Source organism: Sapajus apella, unplaced genomic scaffold (assembly GCF_009761245.1).
Source record: "Sapajus apella isolate SASKATOON/1434 unplaced genomic scaffold, GSC_monkey_1.0 scaffold105, whole genome shotgun sequence".
NCBI lineage: Eukaryota > Metazoa > Chordata > Mammalia > Primates > Cebidae > Sapajus > Sapajus apella.
The window spans coordinates 5724664-5742702 of NW_022437045.1; the positions used below are offsets into that span (position 1 = coordinate 5724664).

At 39.3% G+C, this 18039-nt stretch overlaps 1 protein-coding gene across 2 annotated transcripts; it reads right to left on the minus strand.

The window, feature by feature from the left end:
* Window positions 1-657: 657 nt before the first annotated feature.
* On the minus strand, window positions 658-17984 carry ARMT1 (acidic residue methyltransferase 1). Of its 2 annotated transcripts, none has more exons than XM_032258822.1 (5): window positions 17656-17984; window positions 14968-15073; window positions 10779-11023; window positions 6047-6212; window positions 658-2448 (listed from the first exon to the last, which is right to left on the minus strand). In XM_032258822.1, exons 1-5 carry the CDS (start codon window positions 17694-17696, stop codon window positions 1681-1683), a joined length of 1326 nt encoding a protein of 441 aa, XP_032114713.1. In that variant the 5' UTR covers window positions 17697-17984; the 3' UTR covers window positions 658-1680. The 2 variants fall into 2 exon arrangements, with proteins under 2 accessions (XP_032114713.1, XP_032114714.1); XM_032258823.1 differs by lacking the exon at window positions 17656-17984 and adding an exon at window positions 17362-17627.
* Between the last annotated feature and the right edge of the window lie 55 nt (window positions 17985-18039).

Sequence of the window (18039 nt, forward strand, 5' to 3'; positions counted from 1 at the left end):
ATGAAGTCAACCTAAATATACAACTGTGTTCTAAATTATCAAATGCCTATACATAATTCTAATACGGAAGCATTTTACAAACATACTCTAAAACAGGCACATGAGGGCGGGCGCAGTGGCTCATGCCTATAATCCCAGCACTTTGGGAGGCCGAGGTAGGCAGATCACAAGTTCAGGACTCCGAGACCAGCCTGGCCAATACAGTGAAGCCCCGTCTCTAGTAAAAATGCAAAAACAATTAGCTGGGCATGGTGGCACTTGCCTGTAGTCCCAGATACTTGGGAGGCTGAGGCAGAAGAATCACTTGAACCCGAGAGGTGGAGGTTGCAGTGAGCCAAGATCACACCACTGCACTCCAGCATGGGCGACAAAGCGAGATTCTGTCTCTAAATAAATAAATAACTAAATAAATAAATCAGGCACACATGTGGATAAACACACATGTATATAAATGTACAGCTTTATATAAACGTTTTGCAAAAAAAATTTTTAATACTTAGAAAGAGCACAGACTAATAACCTCATTTATAAATGATAATATTTAATAACTGCTTTTGGTAACATCTATAATACACATTATAAGTTTCTTATTATATAAATCTCTTTTTTAATCTTTCTTTCTTGACTTTTCACCACTGGAAAATAAAACCAATGAGATTTTCAATATAATTCATTTTATTATTTTAGTGCAACAAAACATTTCCAGATTTATTCCCAATTTCAGTTTCAAAACAAACTGACGTGAAATTTTTAGTATTTAATATCTGTGACAATGACCAATAAAATGTGCGAGAATATAAAAAATAAATTCATTCATTGTTGGTATATACTCTAAATTCAATGCATAAGAAAAGAACCTTTTCTATCTAAAGCATTTTCCTAAAACTGCAAACTAAAAATCTGTCTATTTCAAACACTTACGTGGTAAAATAATCTGATTTGATTATGGATATCATAAATAGAATATAAAAGATACTGTATTTCTTCAAATACTGTTTGTTTCACTGCATTCAATTTTGAGTTTTCTAACATTCATTCTACAGGTCAATCAAAATACAAAGGCGTGCAAATGAAACAAGCTATTGAAATGAAATAAAATTCAAGAATAAAAGTTAGAATAAACTTATGAGGTAACTTTTATGTGCGCAAACATCACAGTTGTAAGAAATGCCTCTCTTTACAAAGTCATTAAGATGTGTATTTTCACAGAGCCATTGTTTCACGAGCCCAAAGTCAAAATAAAATGCCATGCTTCCTGGAATATTAAATAGCATGTAGTGTATTATTTAAGAAAAGAAGAGGGTTAACTAACTAAAAGCACAACTCACTTATTTTTTGCTTTCTAGCCAATTAAAAATAAGTTAATTAAAAGCACTTGAAATTATGCATTTAACCAAAAAAAAAAAAAAGTTGCTAAAATTCCAATATAAATGTAAATATCTGTAACTAGCTTAACCCATCTACCCCCAAAACAGTGTGGTGGGGCAAAATGTGCAAAACAAAAATCATCCAGTGTATGTAGATGGGCACCAAGAAGCTAAGCTTCCCAGAGCACATCAGAGCTGCCAAGCGACTGAATTCACACGCTCCTTTTCTGGGGATGAAAAGATCTGACAAATACACAACTGAGATTGCGTATTTGGCAGATCTTTCTACACAACGGAGAGCTCCTAAATCAAGTCAAAGGGGACCATCGTACTGAAATATTCCGTATTTCCCAGTGGTCCACCAGCTGGGCTCAGAGGCCATAAGCTGCTCCCCTTGCCCAGGCTGCAGACCAACCTGAGTTTCAGCTTTTAACGTTCTTATGGCACAGAGGGGTGCAGGATGGAAGCCATTCAGAGCCTGATGAAATGGAACAGAAAACTCCCATTTTCTGTCACCTGTCAACTTCCTGTAATTCAAATCGCCCTTGAATAAAATTAAATGTGCCTTCTGTAGTTCAGCATATAAGTCGGGAGCAACCTGAGGCATTGCACAGTACTCATGAGGCAGAGTCCAAAATATATGATCGTGGTAAACCCATTTACCCATTTTAATATAGTCTTCCCAGTCAGCCCCACACTTGGACATCCATTTATGATTAGCATGTTTTACCTGTTCAATTAACCAATTAAAATCATGTATAGTAGTATCAGAAACAAACCATGGAATCATTTTTCCATAAAAATGAACCTCAGTAGCCAGTTTAGAGGACAACAAGAAGTTGGCTAATATTAAATCTGTAACAAGCTCAAACCCAGAATTATCGAGAACAATATACACACTAATAACAGAAGCTTTTTCTCTTGTTTTCTTGCAGTTCCTAAGCAATGACCAAAGATGTTCCACATCATTCACTAAAATGAAAGGTTTTAGGTTTTCCAATGAATTGACTACATCAGTCTTCTGAGAACGACTTTCTCCACCTGAGAGAGACAAATCACACTTATTTCCCCACAGCGAAATCTGAAAAAGAAAAAGTACAAAATATTCACCCTTCTTCTGAAAAGCTAACAAAACTCTATTATCTGTGAGGGGTGTGTTGTTAAAAAAAATAATAAATATCTACAAAACTCTTTAAATGCCCATCAAATCTATACTTTCTCTAACAATGCATAGACTTTGTTTCACATGATGCTGACTGACAAGATAAAACTAAAATTTTTAAGCCATCAGTATGTAATGAGCTTAAAAAAACGGGTTTTAATTATTTTAACACTCACATTGTTTATTGAGAATAAAAGTTTTTGCAGCTTGCAGATATTAGAACATCATCAGATGCTGTGAAGAGAGGCTCAAAGCTGACCACATAATCCAGAGTCAAGAGAAAAAATAAAAGTTTATTTTTTCCTCCTGGTCCCTACAGAACTGTCCAGTTTCTTCTGCCAACTGCGTAACCTTAGGACATGATCTCTCTCTGAGATTTAGTTCTCTCATTTGTAAAATTTTAAAAACTGTATAAGGTAATATCTAAAGATGCTACTCTTTAAACAAGGTCATGTTAACTAAACACCCATTGTAATCAATTGTCTTATTCAGCTTTAAACTGAAGTAATACTCAATTATATTTTGCAGAAAATAGTATGCAGGCATTTTTTTTTTTTTTTTTTTTTTTTTAGACAAGTCTCGCTCTGTTGCCGAGCCTGGAGTACAGTGGTGTGACCTCGGCTCACTGCAACCTCTGCCTGCCGGGTTCAAGCAATTCTCTGCCTCAGCCTCCTGAGTAGCTGGGATTACAGGTGGCTACCACCAGGCCCAGCTAATTTTTGTATTTTTAATAGAGATGGGGTTTCACCTTCTTGGACAGACTGGTCCTAAACTCCTGAACTTGTGATCTACCCGCCTTGGCGTCCCAAAGTGCTGGGATTATAGGCGTGAACCACTACGCCCAGCTGTAGGCCTATTTTTTTAAGCCATAAAATTAAACGTTTAAGACTGCAGGCTCTGGAGTCAGACAGATCTAGGTTCAAACCCAGCATCTTCAATTTGTGATCATTGACAAATTACTTAAGATCTCTAAGGCTCAAGACCTGCAACTGAAAAATGAGATACTACTACTTACCTCACAGAATTATTAGAATTGATATAATGCATGTAAATAATGTACCAAATACCTTGCATATAGAAATACTCAATATACACTAGCCAAAACAGACTCTACTCTCATTTGTGATTTTTTTTTTTTTTTGAAATAAAGATGGAGTCTCATTGTGTTGAGCAAGCTGATTTCCATCTCCTGGCTTCAAGCAATCCTCCTGCTGTGGCCTCCCAAAATGCTGAGATTATAAGCATGAGCCACCTTGTCACGCCCTCATGTGTGATTTAAAATAAGGAGAATGCATGTTCCAACCAACAGGTTTTTGGTTTTTGGGGGTTTTTTTTGGAGATACAGTCTCCCTCTGTCACACAGGCTGGAGTGCGGTGGCATGATCTTGGCTCACAGCAACCTCTGCCATCCAGGTTCAAGCAATTCTCCTCCTGCCTCAGCCTCCTGAGTAGCCGGGGTTACAAGCATATGCCACCACGACCAGCTAATTTTTGTATTTTTAGTAGAGAGGGTTTTGTCATGTTGGACAGGCTAGTCTCAAACTCCTGACCTCAAGTGATCTGCCTGCCTCAGCCTTCCAAAGTGCTGGGATTACAGGCGTGAGCCACCATGCCTCGCTGAATAGTATTATTTTTAAAAGAGATAAATGAATAAATTTAAAAAAATAATAAGGCTTAAATAATAACTAACGTGTCCCAGGTCACCCTTTTCTAGAGTTTGCTGAAGAAATACATACAGTGGTGGCCATAATGGCCTTCAGCGACCGAGAGCAGGTTCTGTGCTAGCCTCCTGCACTTTCCCTTCACTCCGTCTTCCAGTTTAATGACAGTTCTTTGTGCACCTATGTGATTGTCTATATTCCCTCAAGATTACAAGTCTTGACAGGGAGGATCAGCCCGTTTTGTTTAGTCTGGTTTACCACTACATGCCCAGCACCCAGAATGGCATCTGACACAGTATCCCCAGAAACGTGCGCGTGGACAGTGGGAGGGTGCTCTGACTTTTGAAAACAGATCAACATTCTCTGCAAACTAGAATGTCTTCAAGCTTCCCTTGAGACGTTAACCTGTGGCTCACTGTGGACACCAAGAGAAGGCTGAGGCAGGGGAATCGCTTGAACCCAGGAGATAGAGGCTGCAGTGAGTTGAGATCACGCCATTGTACTCCAGCCTGGGCGACAGAGCAAGGCTCTGTCTCAAAAAAAAAAAAATTCTGACAATTTTTCTTCTGAACCAAAAATACGCCTTTTTTGTGACTTTGCTTGCCCTTGAAGTCTCAACAGGACATTGTTGCCACCTAGAATCTGTTAGCAAGTTCTGTAGCTTCTATGTTCAAAGAACACTCAGGCTCTGGGGATGTCGCTACCTCTTATGCTACTAACTTGGCCCCAACCTACCTCCCCAAGTTATTTTCACACATTTTCCCCATTTCCACCCTCACCCCTGGCAGTCTATTCTCAGAAACATTCCTTGAAATAGTTAAATAGCATTACCTCTCTGCTCAAAACCCTCTGATGGCTTATTTCGATTTTAGTAAAAATTTATTTAACACAAGCCACTCTGTGTGCCTTCCACCCTCCTCTCTCTCAGCAACTACAGGGTTCCCTGCGATTTTTCTCACCTCCCTACGTACTGCCCAGACATGCACCTGACCTACTCCTTCCCCACTTCAGGTCTGTGGCCTCATCCTCCACAGCCCCTTCCCTGGCAGCCCTGATCCCCCTCCCCAACATTCCCGATGCCCTTTTCCTGCTTTATTTCTCTTCATAGCACTTTCGAACATTTCTTTTTAAAAGTCTTCCTTTTTCTGGAAAATATGAGAGCTAAGGATATTGCTATGTACCACATGTTTCCTAATAGTTCTAATTCTAATAATGTGTTATAAGTTTCAGGATGTTTGCATGAATTAAAAACGAAACAATACTAAGATAAACGAAGAAACGTAATGAAACTGTATTAATGGGCCAACTGACTACCCGAGTATGATCATCCACTGATGATAACAGCAGGCTATAGCCCAGTCTCTGTGCTCAGCATTTCTCATGCAAGAATCTAGTGGAATTCTCACATCAGATCACAAAGTATACATTATCCTCCGCATTTAACAGAGGAGGAAACTGAGGCCCAGAGAAATTAAGTGACAGGCCTCAGGTCCAAAGACAAATTAGCCACAGAGCCAACACAAAGCCAAGCCAGCTGGGAGACCAAATTACTATCAAATATTCTTTCAAGCATGACGAAAGCTGAGCAAATTACTGTGAAGTATTCTCTTAAGTATGAAAGAAGCTAGGAAGTCAGCTAACTTCTTTGTAACTAAGATCATGGCCAGTCAGAGCAGAAAAGATTTCAAACCCATTTCTAGAAATTAAATGGATTTTCATCTCTTAACACCATTATATTAGATAAAAAATGATCAATTATAGGAATGAGAAATATTTATATGTTTTGTTGTTAACTGTAAAGCAGTTTGTTTTCTGTTTAAATAAAATACACTCAGAAGATTAATGATCACATTTACCTGCAGAAGTTTAAAAAACTCATCTTTCAGCTGATTTTCATCTAGGTCTTCAATAGTTGTTATCAATTGTTGCAGGTGAGTACATAGAGCAATGATAGATTCCTGAGACTCATAGAAATTTTGCTCTTTTGATTCTTTAAATACATCAAAGTAATTGATTGGTGGACTAAAGTAGGAGAAAAACAAAAGTGAAACATTTTAGTATGCACATCTAGATACCTGCAGTTCTTGAAAGAAAATAGCACCGTACAGTCTCAACAATTAGTGCTAATAGAAACGAGACGTAACATTTATCTAATTGACTAGAAAAACTTGATTAATACTAAATAATCAATTACACAAAAATCTCTCAAACTCATTTTAATTGTCAAAAGTTCCCCCGAAATCAACTGTTTTTCTGCAAATATTAAATAATGATAGTGACTATGTTCATAATTATTTACCCAGCAGGGATTCCAGACAAAAGGAGGAGAAAGATAAATTTCAAGACAACTGCTTTAGTTCAGCATTTTTTTTCAAGTTCTAGTAATGTGGCAAAGTTCTGGTAACAAATTCATGAATATAAACACAATATATGTATACAATGCAGCAATCATTGACAGAATCAAACACAGAGTATGCTAGAAATATGAGTACTTAGATAAATCAGACTTAATACTATTGTAAGTTTTAAAAGAATAATTTTTGATCACTAATATTTAGGTATTTTGGGGCAACTTTAACCAAAGGTGATATATGGGCCATGGCTACACTTTCATGTTTTCCAATAAGAGATTAAATCATATTATATTGGTCCAAGAAAATCATAACTAAGAAAATATAAATACTAATATAATAACCTTTACAGAATTGAATATAAAAGACATTCAGAGTATTGGGTCTTCTAAATTAGCTACTTTTTCCATGGGCCATTCATGTTAGGGCAAAAAAATGTAAGACTGATGTAATGGGACTGATTTGATTTTTTTTTTTTTTTTTTTTAAATAACATACCAGTATTTAAACATCCGAATGATAGCTGCCTCCTTCCGGCCAGTCAGTAACCTCAGGAAGCTACACCCTTATTCCAAGGGCACTGCCATTGCTCAGAGCACTTTTGGAATTCCTCTTTTGGAATTTTCTTCAGAACCTGTGGCACATCATTAAACCTCCTGTCAGTGATCACATGTCTTTATCTTTTAGTCAATTTGTTTTTGGAAACAGCCAAAAGTCACTCGGAGTGATTTTAGTAGAATGAGATGTGTGATCAAATTGAATAAAAACTTTTTTTATCAAAAACAAGTAACTAAAAAAACAGTAAGACTAATTTTCTTTCTGAAGCATGTAAACTGGCTCTGAAAGAAGTTCCATATAATTCAAAGATGTTTTTAGCAATGGTAGCACTGTTGAAATCAATCAGTCTCTCAAGGTGACTTAAAAGGATAAAAATCATTCGGATGCACAGACCCAATCCGGCCACCACCTGTTTTGTCTGACTCACATGCCAAGAATGGTTTTTATATTTTTGAATGGCTGAAAACAAAGTGAAAGAAAAGTAGTATTTTGTGACACATGAAATTCAAATTTCGGTCCATTAAATAAAGTTTCTTTAGAACACAGCCATGCTTGTTCATACATATTATTTAAGGCTGCTTTCACACTGCAATCACAGAGTTCAGCAGCTTCAATGGAGACTACATGGCCTCCACGCCTAAAAGATTTACTACCTGGCCCTTTACAAAAAGTTCTAATAACACATGTTCTGATGTCTTACTAACAAATCATTCATTAGTTTAAAGTCACACCTCATATTAAGAATGAGCCTTATTTCATGCATTTAAGAGAGTAAACGTACATTAGCTATATATAAATTCTCATTTTAGAATGTTTGCTATTTTAGAATCTACTAAAGCTGTGTATGTACACATACTATGACCCAGTGATTCACTTCTAGGGATATACCCAACAGATGTATTCACACATATGTTTACCAAAAAAGTGTTAGAATGTTTATAGCAGCATTCTTCGTAATAACTCCAAACTGAAAACTACTCAAATATCCAGTACAATGAAGTAAACAGATTGTTATATGTTCACATAACACAATATTATAAAGCAATGAGAATGAATGATCTATAATTATATTGTAACATATGGATGAGTCTCACAAACATAAAAATGAGTAAAAGAAGCCAGAAACAAAACTATGTACTGTATCATTTCATTTCAGTAAAGTTGAAAAACAGGCAAAACTAACACATAATACAGGTCAGGATAACAATTATCCTTGAAAGGTAATGATGGCGGCAGCGACTTGAAGGGAACTCAAAGTAGACTTCCAGGCACCGTAAGGTTCTGTCTCTGTTTTTGTTTTTGTTTTGTTTTGTTTTGAGACGGAGTTTCACTCTTGTTGCCCAGGCTGGAGGGCAGTGGCTCGATCTTGGCTCACTCTAACCTCCGCCTCCCAGGTTCAAGCGATTCTCCTGCCTCAGCCTCCTGAGTAGCTGGGATTATAGGCATGTGCCGCCATGCATGGCTAATTTTGTATTTTTAGTAGAGACAGGGATTCTCCACATTGGTCAGGCTGGTCTGGACTTCCCAAACTCAGGTGATCCGCCTGCCTCGGCTTCCCAAAGTGCTGGGATTACAGGCGTGAGCCACAATGCCCAGTTGGGTTCTGCCTCTTGATCTAAGCACTGGGTACACAAGTATGTTCTTGAACACATATGTGCATTTTTCTATATGTATATTACATTTTATTAAAAATTTTTTTAAACCTAGTATTTCCTCTGTACTTTCATCTTTCAATATCTGAAGTATATTTACTGAATATGTTTAAATTTCACATATGGCTAAAACTTTGAATCTTAATTTAGACTGGCAGACTATCAAAGCATGTTTCTGTATAAAATGGTACATCAACATAAACATGTCTGCTATAAAAGTTGGTCAGTTTGGAGTTCCACTGACCTAGGATAGGAATCCCTGTACAAGAACCTGAAAAATTAGACATTTAAGAACTACTTCCGTGCTAGCTCCATTGTATAGATAGTTCTTTATCTGCCACAGAAATGGCTCTGGGAAGAGTTCTACATCTGTGACTGTGTAACATTCTAGTTTCTGGAACTTAAAGCTGCATTTTTTTCCTATATCCTAGTTCAGCAAACTGTTTGCTGAACCAGTGGACATCATCACTCCCTGAGCTGCCAAAAGAAAAACTGATACCCAGGCCCCACCCCAGATAAATTAAGCAATCTGTATTTATTGCAACATAATAATCTAAAAATATGTGGGGTTTTTCAGATTTTTTTTTTTTTTTGAGTCAGAGTTTCACTCTGGTCGCCCAGGCTGGAGTACAATGGCACACTCTCTGCTCACTGCAACCTCCACCTCCTGGGTTTAAGTGATTCTCTTGCCTCAGCCTCCGGAGCAGCTTAGATTACAGGTGCCCACCAGCATGCCAGGCTAATTTTTGTATTTTTAGTTAGAGACAGGGTTTTACCACGTTGGCCAGGTTGTTCTCAAACTCCTGACCTCAGATGATCCACCCACCTTGGCCTCCCATTTTGCTTTTAGATCAGAAGTTCCAATACCTACCTATCAGCAAAAACAAACTGTGATGTAAAATAATATAAAGGCAAGGCGTGGTGCATCATGCCTGTAATCCCAGCACTTTGGGAGGCCAAGAAGGGTGGATTACCTGAGGTCAGGAGTTCAAGACTAGCCTGGCCAACATAAAGAAACTCCATCTCTACTAAAAACATTTTTTAAAAAATTAGCCGGGCATGGTGGCAGGTGCCTGTAATCCCAGCCACTAGGGAGGCTGAGGCAGGAGTACTTGAACCCGAGGGCAGAGGTTGTAGTAAGCCAAGACTGCACTCTAGCCTGGGTGAAAGAGCAAGACTCGTGCGCGCGCGTGCGCGCGCACGCGTGCATGCGTGCATGCGTGTGTGTGTGTAAGATTAAGACCAAAAATAGCTAATGAACAGAGTGATCCACCTGCCTTAGCCTTCCAAGGTGCTGGGATTACAGGCGTGAGCCACCACGCCTGGCCTAAAAACCAGTTCTCTATCGGATTTTTCCTAGGAAAAATTAAATGTATAAACAAGCCTATAAAAAGTTACTCTGAAACATGTGCACTTTTAAAATCTTTTTCTAATCTAGTCTTTTTAAAAAAATGATGAAAGATGAAGGCTGTGTAATACAATACCATGATTCACTGTTCTCATGTTCTCATGACTCCTTAAACCAAATAAATTGTAACATGTTTATTATCTATTTTAATAAACAAAACACATGCTTACTTTGTCCTATCCTGATTTATAACTATTTCAAATTAACATTTTTTGCACAATAAGCAAAACTTATTTTATTCTAGAAGTCTTTATTAAAATCTTTAATTAATTCATACCTTATTTATTTTATGGAGACAGGGTTTCACTCTGTCACCCAGGCTGGAGGGCAGTGGTGCAATGTTGGCACACTGCAACCTCTGCTTCCCAGGTTCAAGCAATTCTTCTGCCTCAGCCTACCGAGTAGCTGAGATTACAGGCCCAGGCCACCATGCCCAGCTAATTATTTTTAGTAGAGACAGGGTTTCATTATGTTGGCCAGGCTGGTCTTGAACTCCTGACCTCAAGGATCTGCCCACCTTAGTCTCCCAAAGTGCTGGGATTACAGGCATGAACCTCAGGGCCCAGCATTTCAGAAACAGTATAAATTGAACATTTGCTAGTTGATGATTACATACGTACCTCTGGATAATTGCTTCATGAATTCTACGATACATGTAACATTCTACGAACAACCACGGTGAGTAGAACCATCTTGATTTTCCATCACTTTCATTTATAAGACTCTGTTGGTATTCTAGGTACTGATTCCATATATCAGTATCAACAAATTTCTCAACCAAGGGGATAATTGGTTTATCTGTTTGCAATTCATTTCGTAATTTTGAAAGGAGAGAGATAGCTTTTTTTTCAGCTTCCACGCCTTCCTGCAAAAAATACAAGAAAAATAAATTATGTGTCTGTCTCTGTGTTTGTATGTGCAATTCCTCTAGGGTAACATACTTTTACAGACCTAAACTTAAGAAAGAAAGAAAAATGTTCAAAACTATATTTTATATCCTTAAACATTACATTTAGACCTTTTTTTTTTTTTTTTTGAGATGGAGTCTCACTCTGTCTCCCAGGCTGGAATGCAGTGGTGCCATCTCGGTTCACTGCAACCTCTACCTCCTAAGTTCAAGCAATTCTCCTGCCCAGCCTCCCAAGTAGCTGGGATTACAGGTACCCACAACCAGGCCTGGCTAATTTTTTATATTTTTAATAGAGACGGGGTTTCACCATGTTGGCGAGGCTGGTCTTGAACTCCTGACCTCGTGTTCTGCCCACCTCAGCCTCTCAAAGTGCTGGTATTACAGGTGTGAGCCAACACACCCGGCCAAGAACTCTTAAACTGAAAACCAACAAACACACACAGATCTCATATCAACATAATCATGCCTCATCTACCTAAGTTCTGGCCTTTCTGTATCTTCAGTGGGATGACTGTTACCACAGAGGGAAAGGAACCCCCACCTCCATATCTTTCATGCTTCCATATGTTTTCTTCTTTCACCATTGACACCACTAGAAAAGGAATTGTGGCCTTCCTGGGTTTCTTTTGGCAGCTCAAATATTTTTTTAACTTGTTTTCCACCGAGTTCTGGCTAGGTGAGAGATATGCCAACAAGGCACTAAATATTATCTCACATAACAGGCCAATTGGAGTGGGGGCAAATGTAATGGGATCAAAATGAGGTGAAAATGACTTGGCATCTCTGGTTTACAACAGCAAGGTTCCTGCCTAATTAAAAAAAAGAAAATGTAAGCCTGAAAAACATGTATATAATAAAATGTAGGAAATAAACATCAAGCCTGAGTATTTTTATAAAATCACTTTTATCATGTTGATATGCAGTCCCTACTTTCAGACCTATAATTTTCTCAACATAAACATCTCTCCAATCTTTCTTTTGTTCCAAGTAGAATTTATTTTGCTGCTAGACCAAAAGATTGAAGCTTTAGAGACTCCGCAGGTTCAGAAATAGAAGAAAAGAAGTTGTGACTGAGTTTTTTGAGAGCAACTCCCCCTCCTCCAAATCTCTAAAGTCTTAATCTTCAACTATTTTACTATGAATTCTAACAACTGAGATTTTATAGGTTTCAGGTACCCGGCACCCTTTTACAGAAGCATATACCTACAATGGCTAATTAAGAGTTATATCACTGCCAGTTTGTTCACTTACTTGAATTGATTTCAATGATTTACTGAACCCTGTATGTGTCTGACACTAACCTCAGGGCCAGAGAAAGATGAATAAAGCCTGGCCCTTTCTCCAAGAGACACACATCTGCCAAACCAGGTAGTCTAAGGGGATGGACGTTTGACCGCTGAGATGACAGAAGAGAAAATTGTGTGGCATGGCTCCTTTGGAGACAAGCCTGGTCCTGTGATAGGTGGGGGCTTAGGGAGCTAGGAGAACACATGAGGCCCAAGGATAGTGGCCGTAGGCAAAAGAGAGGCATGAAAAAGGAGACAGAAAGGCTACCAAAAGCAGACTTCACCTGTGTCAACATTTTATTTACATCTCGCTCTGTGCCCAGTAGAGTGTGAAATGGGGTAGGACCAGAAGGAAAATAAACTCTGCCTTCTCACTCTTACCCAGTACAGTCATGGGTTATTATGGGCATACAGGCCAAACAGCTATATACTAAGACTTCATTAATTACTACATTCTAGATAACTCTGGTAGAAAAAACTGAAATTACAAAAGCATTATGTGGCCAGGTATTGGGATTCACTCAGGGTGGCTGGCAAAATATTAGGGAAATATTAGGGAAAGTTAGAAGATCATAGTCTCAAACCTTTTGGAAGGCCAAAAGGTTTTAATGGAATGGGCTGAAGGCAACCAGTTCATTACATTAGAATTTTAAGTCATAGGGTAAGATTAGAATCATAAAGCTTTCCCAGTTAAGTCTGTTTATGCCACATTTCTTTGTCTCTACTCTGTTTACTCATGTAAACTTGGTGCTGATGGCCTTCTCAGGGGGAGGTGGAAGGAGAATCACCCACTAATAGTGTTTATTCTGGGCCCTGGAACCAAGATCTTTTATCATTCGTAAAACCACTCTTTTAACCATGTTAATTATCCACAAGCATGTTCACTTAGAACCTCTGTTATTAAATCTATACTGAATAAAAGCAAGGAGGACAGGGAATAATGGTCAGTTAGCTGCAATTGCCCTGTGAAAGCAGCTGACAACCATCCCTACCCCACTCAGATTCACTGTATTCTAGTGTGTGTGAGTGCATTTATTCATCCTGTCATTGAGTTAGGGTCTGCAGGACACACCTCTGCAGGAGGTGATCAACATCTCAGGTGGTGACCCCGAAGTGATCGAGGTCTCAGCCAGGCACAGTGGCTCGCACCTGTAATACCACCACTTTAGGATGCTTAGATGGGAGAATTGCTGGAATCTAGGAGTTTGAGGCTGCAGTGAACTCTGATTGCACCACTGCACTCTAGCCTGGTACACAGAACAAGACCCTGTCTCAAAAAAACAAAACAACAACTAAAACAAAAGTATTATGGTAATTTGCTTACGTATATGACCAATTACTTAAGTGAACTATCCAAATTTGGCTAAATTATACTTGAGTGATAAAGGTTTGTCATTAATCAAAATTACGTTTATGTGACGAACATTAAAACCATTCATCAATGGAACTGTCAGTGTCTAAATTAAGCTGGATTTCAGCAATAAGGAATAGGTGATCCCTGTGTTATGTCAAGATTAGTTTCAAAGAAGTCAATATAAAAGAAGTTGAAAGCAATAGAACATTACACTCAAACTGCCTATGTGTTGCCTTGCTCCATTTCAATTGGGCCAAGGAGAAAAGACCACCAACCATTTCCCTAAATCTCTGTTTTCAACTCTTTAAAAAAATGTACTGGTGTATGGATGCTCTTTTATAGCCTATTGTGTAAGAGAAAGATTACTGAACCTACAAGTTTAAAGACCTGTCTCTAACATAACATAGTTATTCAGAGTTTTCCTCATTCATTAATTGAATGGACAAAGTGATTTCTAAAGTCATATTCTGCACTGAATTCTAATGAGTCCCAACTTTAATCAGTGCAATGTGTCAATTATAATTCATATCACTGACCTTTGCATACCAGTTTGAGCTTCCAGGACTCAAGATTTCAAGTTAGTAACATAAATACTGCAGCTCAAATTAAATTTGAAATCTAAAAAGCTTTTCTGAGCAACTCAATTGCTTAGTCACTTGACTAAGTCAATTGCAAGTCTGTTGTCTACTCACCAATTATTATTTTATTTATTTATTGTGATGGAGTTTCATTCTTGTTGCCCAGGCTGGAGTACAATGGCGAAATCTCGGCTCACCACAACCTCCACCTCCCGGGCTCAAGCAATTCTTCGGCTTCAGCTTCCTGAGTAGCTGGGATTACAGGTGCGAGCCACCACGCCTGGTTAATTTTGTATTTTTAGTAGAGACAGGGTTTCTTCATGTTGGTCAGGCTAGTCTCGAACTCCCGACCTCAGGTGATCTGCCTGCCTTGGCCTCCCAAAGTGCTGGGACTACAGGCGTGAGCCACCATGCCCAGAGGAGACTAGTCACTATTTATAACATTGCATATATTAGAAAATATATTCTGAGGTCTAAATAACAGAATTAATTGTTGGAATATAATTATTTTCTAAATTGCAGATTGGCTGTTCTATCTTCATTTCAACACATTACATTAAAACCAAATGAATATTTGGCCCACCTATTGATTTTTACATTTAAAGAAAAACTGGTACCTTCAATAACTATTTATTACATTTCTGTTGAGAATTAATAAATAAAAGTTGAAACAATTCTTACCTCTCCATGTTTCTCAAAAAATTCACTTTTATGTCGATGCAATGTATCAATAACCTTAGTTAAGATCTGTGGTATTCTGTCTTTAACTGTAAGATATGCAAATGACCTAGAAAAAAGAGTCACATACAATATATTACTTAATAGCATCAATACTAGAAGACTGGCCATCTTTTAGTTTCTGGAACATTTCATGTTTATTAAACGGCTCATACAACTATTAAAAGGTAGACAAGTATTGTGTGATTACTACATTAAGACATAAGAAAACCTGAAAACTTATCTGGTATGTGGTGGAAGCAAAGCAGTCTTGGTGCCTCTCATCCCAGATTCTCCCATGGAGTCTCTTTAATCATTGTTTTCTTTCCTACTCTGTTCCTTTTATTTTCCTAAATCAGAAACTCCTTTAGTAATAAGATAGGGAATGGATTAGGGTCAGAAAACAAACAGGCTCTTGTTCCCGGGCTACTACCTACTAAGTCACCTGCTTAGAAAGATGAATGAAGTGGCTGGGCAAGGTGGCTCACGCCTGTAATCCCAGCACTTTGAGAGACTGAGGTGGGCAGATCACCTGAGGTCGGGAGTTCAAGACCAGCCTGACCAACATGGAGAAACCCTGTATTTACACAAAATTAGCTGCCGTGGCACATGCCTGTAATCCCAGCTACTCAAGAGGCTGAGGGAGGAGAATCACTTGAACCTGGGGGGCGGAGGTTGCCTTGAGCTGAGATCACGCCACTGCATTCCAGTCTGGGCAAGAAGAGCGAAACTCTGTCTCCAAAAAAAAAAAAAAAATAAAACAAAAGAGGAATGGAACAATACATCTAAAAATTACCTGAAAGTGTCTAATGTGCTTGAACAACATAAAGAATTAAAGGCACTTATAAGCCTGTTTCCCTCGATTCTCTGTCTATATTCTAACTCAATTTTAACATTTTTCAAAGGTTTTCCCCTTCTCTGCCTTCTCTATCTGCAGACTCCTTCCATCCTATTCTGCCCCTAAGCAAATGAAGGCATGCTCCTGTCTCTCTCCCAGTCAAAAAATTAGAAATTTTATAGAAGTGTCCAAGAAAGAAGCAAGCGGGAGATGAAGAAAAATTTAAACCTGCATTAAAAAATTAAAGACATTCTTCATTTTATACATACAAAAACCAAGACTTACAGATTATTATTTTACATCATTTTAAGAAAATACATATGATTCAGTTACAAAAAAACAAGATTTGGTAGTGAAATTCTGTGCAGTTTTAAATATAGCGCACAGAGCTTAGCTGACTAGCGTTTTTATCTTCGAATCACAAGGGACCATTGTTAAATTATTAGGTTGTGGCCGGGTGCGGTGGCTCACGCCTGTAATCCCAATACTTTGGTAAACTGAGGTGGGCGGATTACAAGGTCAGGAGATCATGACTATCCTGGCTAAAAAGGTGAAACCCTGTCTCTACTAAAAATACAAAAATTAGCTGTGGTGACATGCGCCTATAGTCCCAGCTACTCGGGAGGATAAGGCAGGAGAATCACTTGAACCTGGGAGGCAGAGGTTGCAGTGAGCCGAGATCGCACCACTGCACTCCAGCCTGGCCACAGAGAGAGACAGACTCGTCTCAAAAAAAAAAAAAAGAAAAAAAAAATTATTAGGCTGTAACTTGAGCACTTCTTCAAAAAGTTACCTCAAATGATAGCTATAGAACTTACTTTCTGACTCTGAGGTGCTTTCAGTCTCACCCAAAACAGTCATTAGGTTTTAATGTGCATAATAACTATGTTGATCAGATTTTAATTTTTAAAAATCATTAATAAAATTAATCACTAACACCTCAGAGGGTGGGCAGGAACATTAAATCAACTGTCACTTGAATTTTCCCAGGCAGTAGATACAGTAAGTCGTTTTTTGAGATTTTACTTTAATTGGAAAGTACTACTGTTGTTCTAACTACTACAGTATATTTCCTGCACCTCTGGAGTAAAGTTTCTGGCCAGGACTGTTGTAAGGCCAGAAGCCCTAAGGCACAAAATTGAAGGAGACACTCTATACTTGCATGACCTGAGACTGAGCGCCTGCTTCAATTTTGGGCCATTGGCGCCACTTCAGTGGCCTCAACCTATTTTCTGCCCAGGTTTATTTTCTTCAACGTGTTCTCGTCTTTTGTAATATTTTGAAGTACGGACCAATTTCAAATATAAATTTGGCCATTCAATTTATGCAAACAGATGTTATTTGCACAGTCACCTGCAACTTTACCCAAGAATCTGCAGCGGGACGACGATAAAGCAAAAAACTACAGACATTTCTTACTGTGAGATTATGATTTGATTAACAGGAAGAAACCCGTTTCTTAATAGCTCTGAGATCCCCAACTCTTACGGAGAATTTTAACGGGCCCAAACGGCGTTTACCAAGGGAGTAAGTAAAAGGTAACCGCCAGCAACAGACTGCGAAGCTGAAACTTGTCCTGATCCTTCCAAGCAGCCGCCGCGGGCGGACTCCCTCCCCGGGGCCGCCTCCCCACGCCTCCGAGTCAGTCCGCGAAACCCTCAAAGGAGTCCCAGGAAGCCGCGCCCGGCGACGGGACTCGAACAGCCGAATCTCCTGCAGCTCGCCGGGGTGCGGGCGCCCTCCGCTTAATCCCCACAAGCTCCCGGCGAGGCCCGGCTTTCCGCAAAAGTTGGGAGGAGAAAAATGAGACGAACCCCACGTCCCGTCCTGAAAGAGATGCCGGGACGCCAGCCATCACGATCCGCGATCCCGGCCGCAAAACTCGGCGTTCAACCGCAACAGGAACAGAGGCGGTACCGCGGCGAAGGAGGAGCTCAGAATGGGGGTGATGTAGTTTTAAAAAAAAAAAAAAAAGTGCTTTTGAATAAAGGAACTTTATTTAGTTCCCGTACAAGCGGCAAACAGTGGCTGGCCAGAGGACCCAAACTTCCGGGGACGAAGGCGGGCACAGCGGAGGGCAATTAGAGGAGCGAATATGAAAGTTAGCGGAAGGCGGAAGCAGGCAAGGACCGGGAGGTCCCAGGGCCTAAGGAGCGGAAGGGGTCGCGGCGGCTTGGATCACGTGGTCAGACAGTCAC

Bases quoted from the DNA above. Each gene is read 5' to 3' on its own strand.
- ARMT1 (XM_032258822.1), bottom strand. From the start codon at position 17,696: ATGGCTGGCGTCCCGGCATCTCTTTCAGGACGGGACGTGGG. The intron at 11,024-14,967 runs GTAAGAATTGTT...TATTTTTTGCAG, and splicing joins TTTTTGAGAAACATGGAGAG to GAAGGCGTGGAAGCTGAAAA. The intron at 2,449-6,046 runs GTAAATGTGATC...TTTCTTTTTCAG, and splicing joins AGTTTTTTAAACTTCTGCAG to ATTTCGCTGTGGGGAAATAA.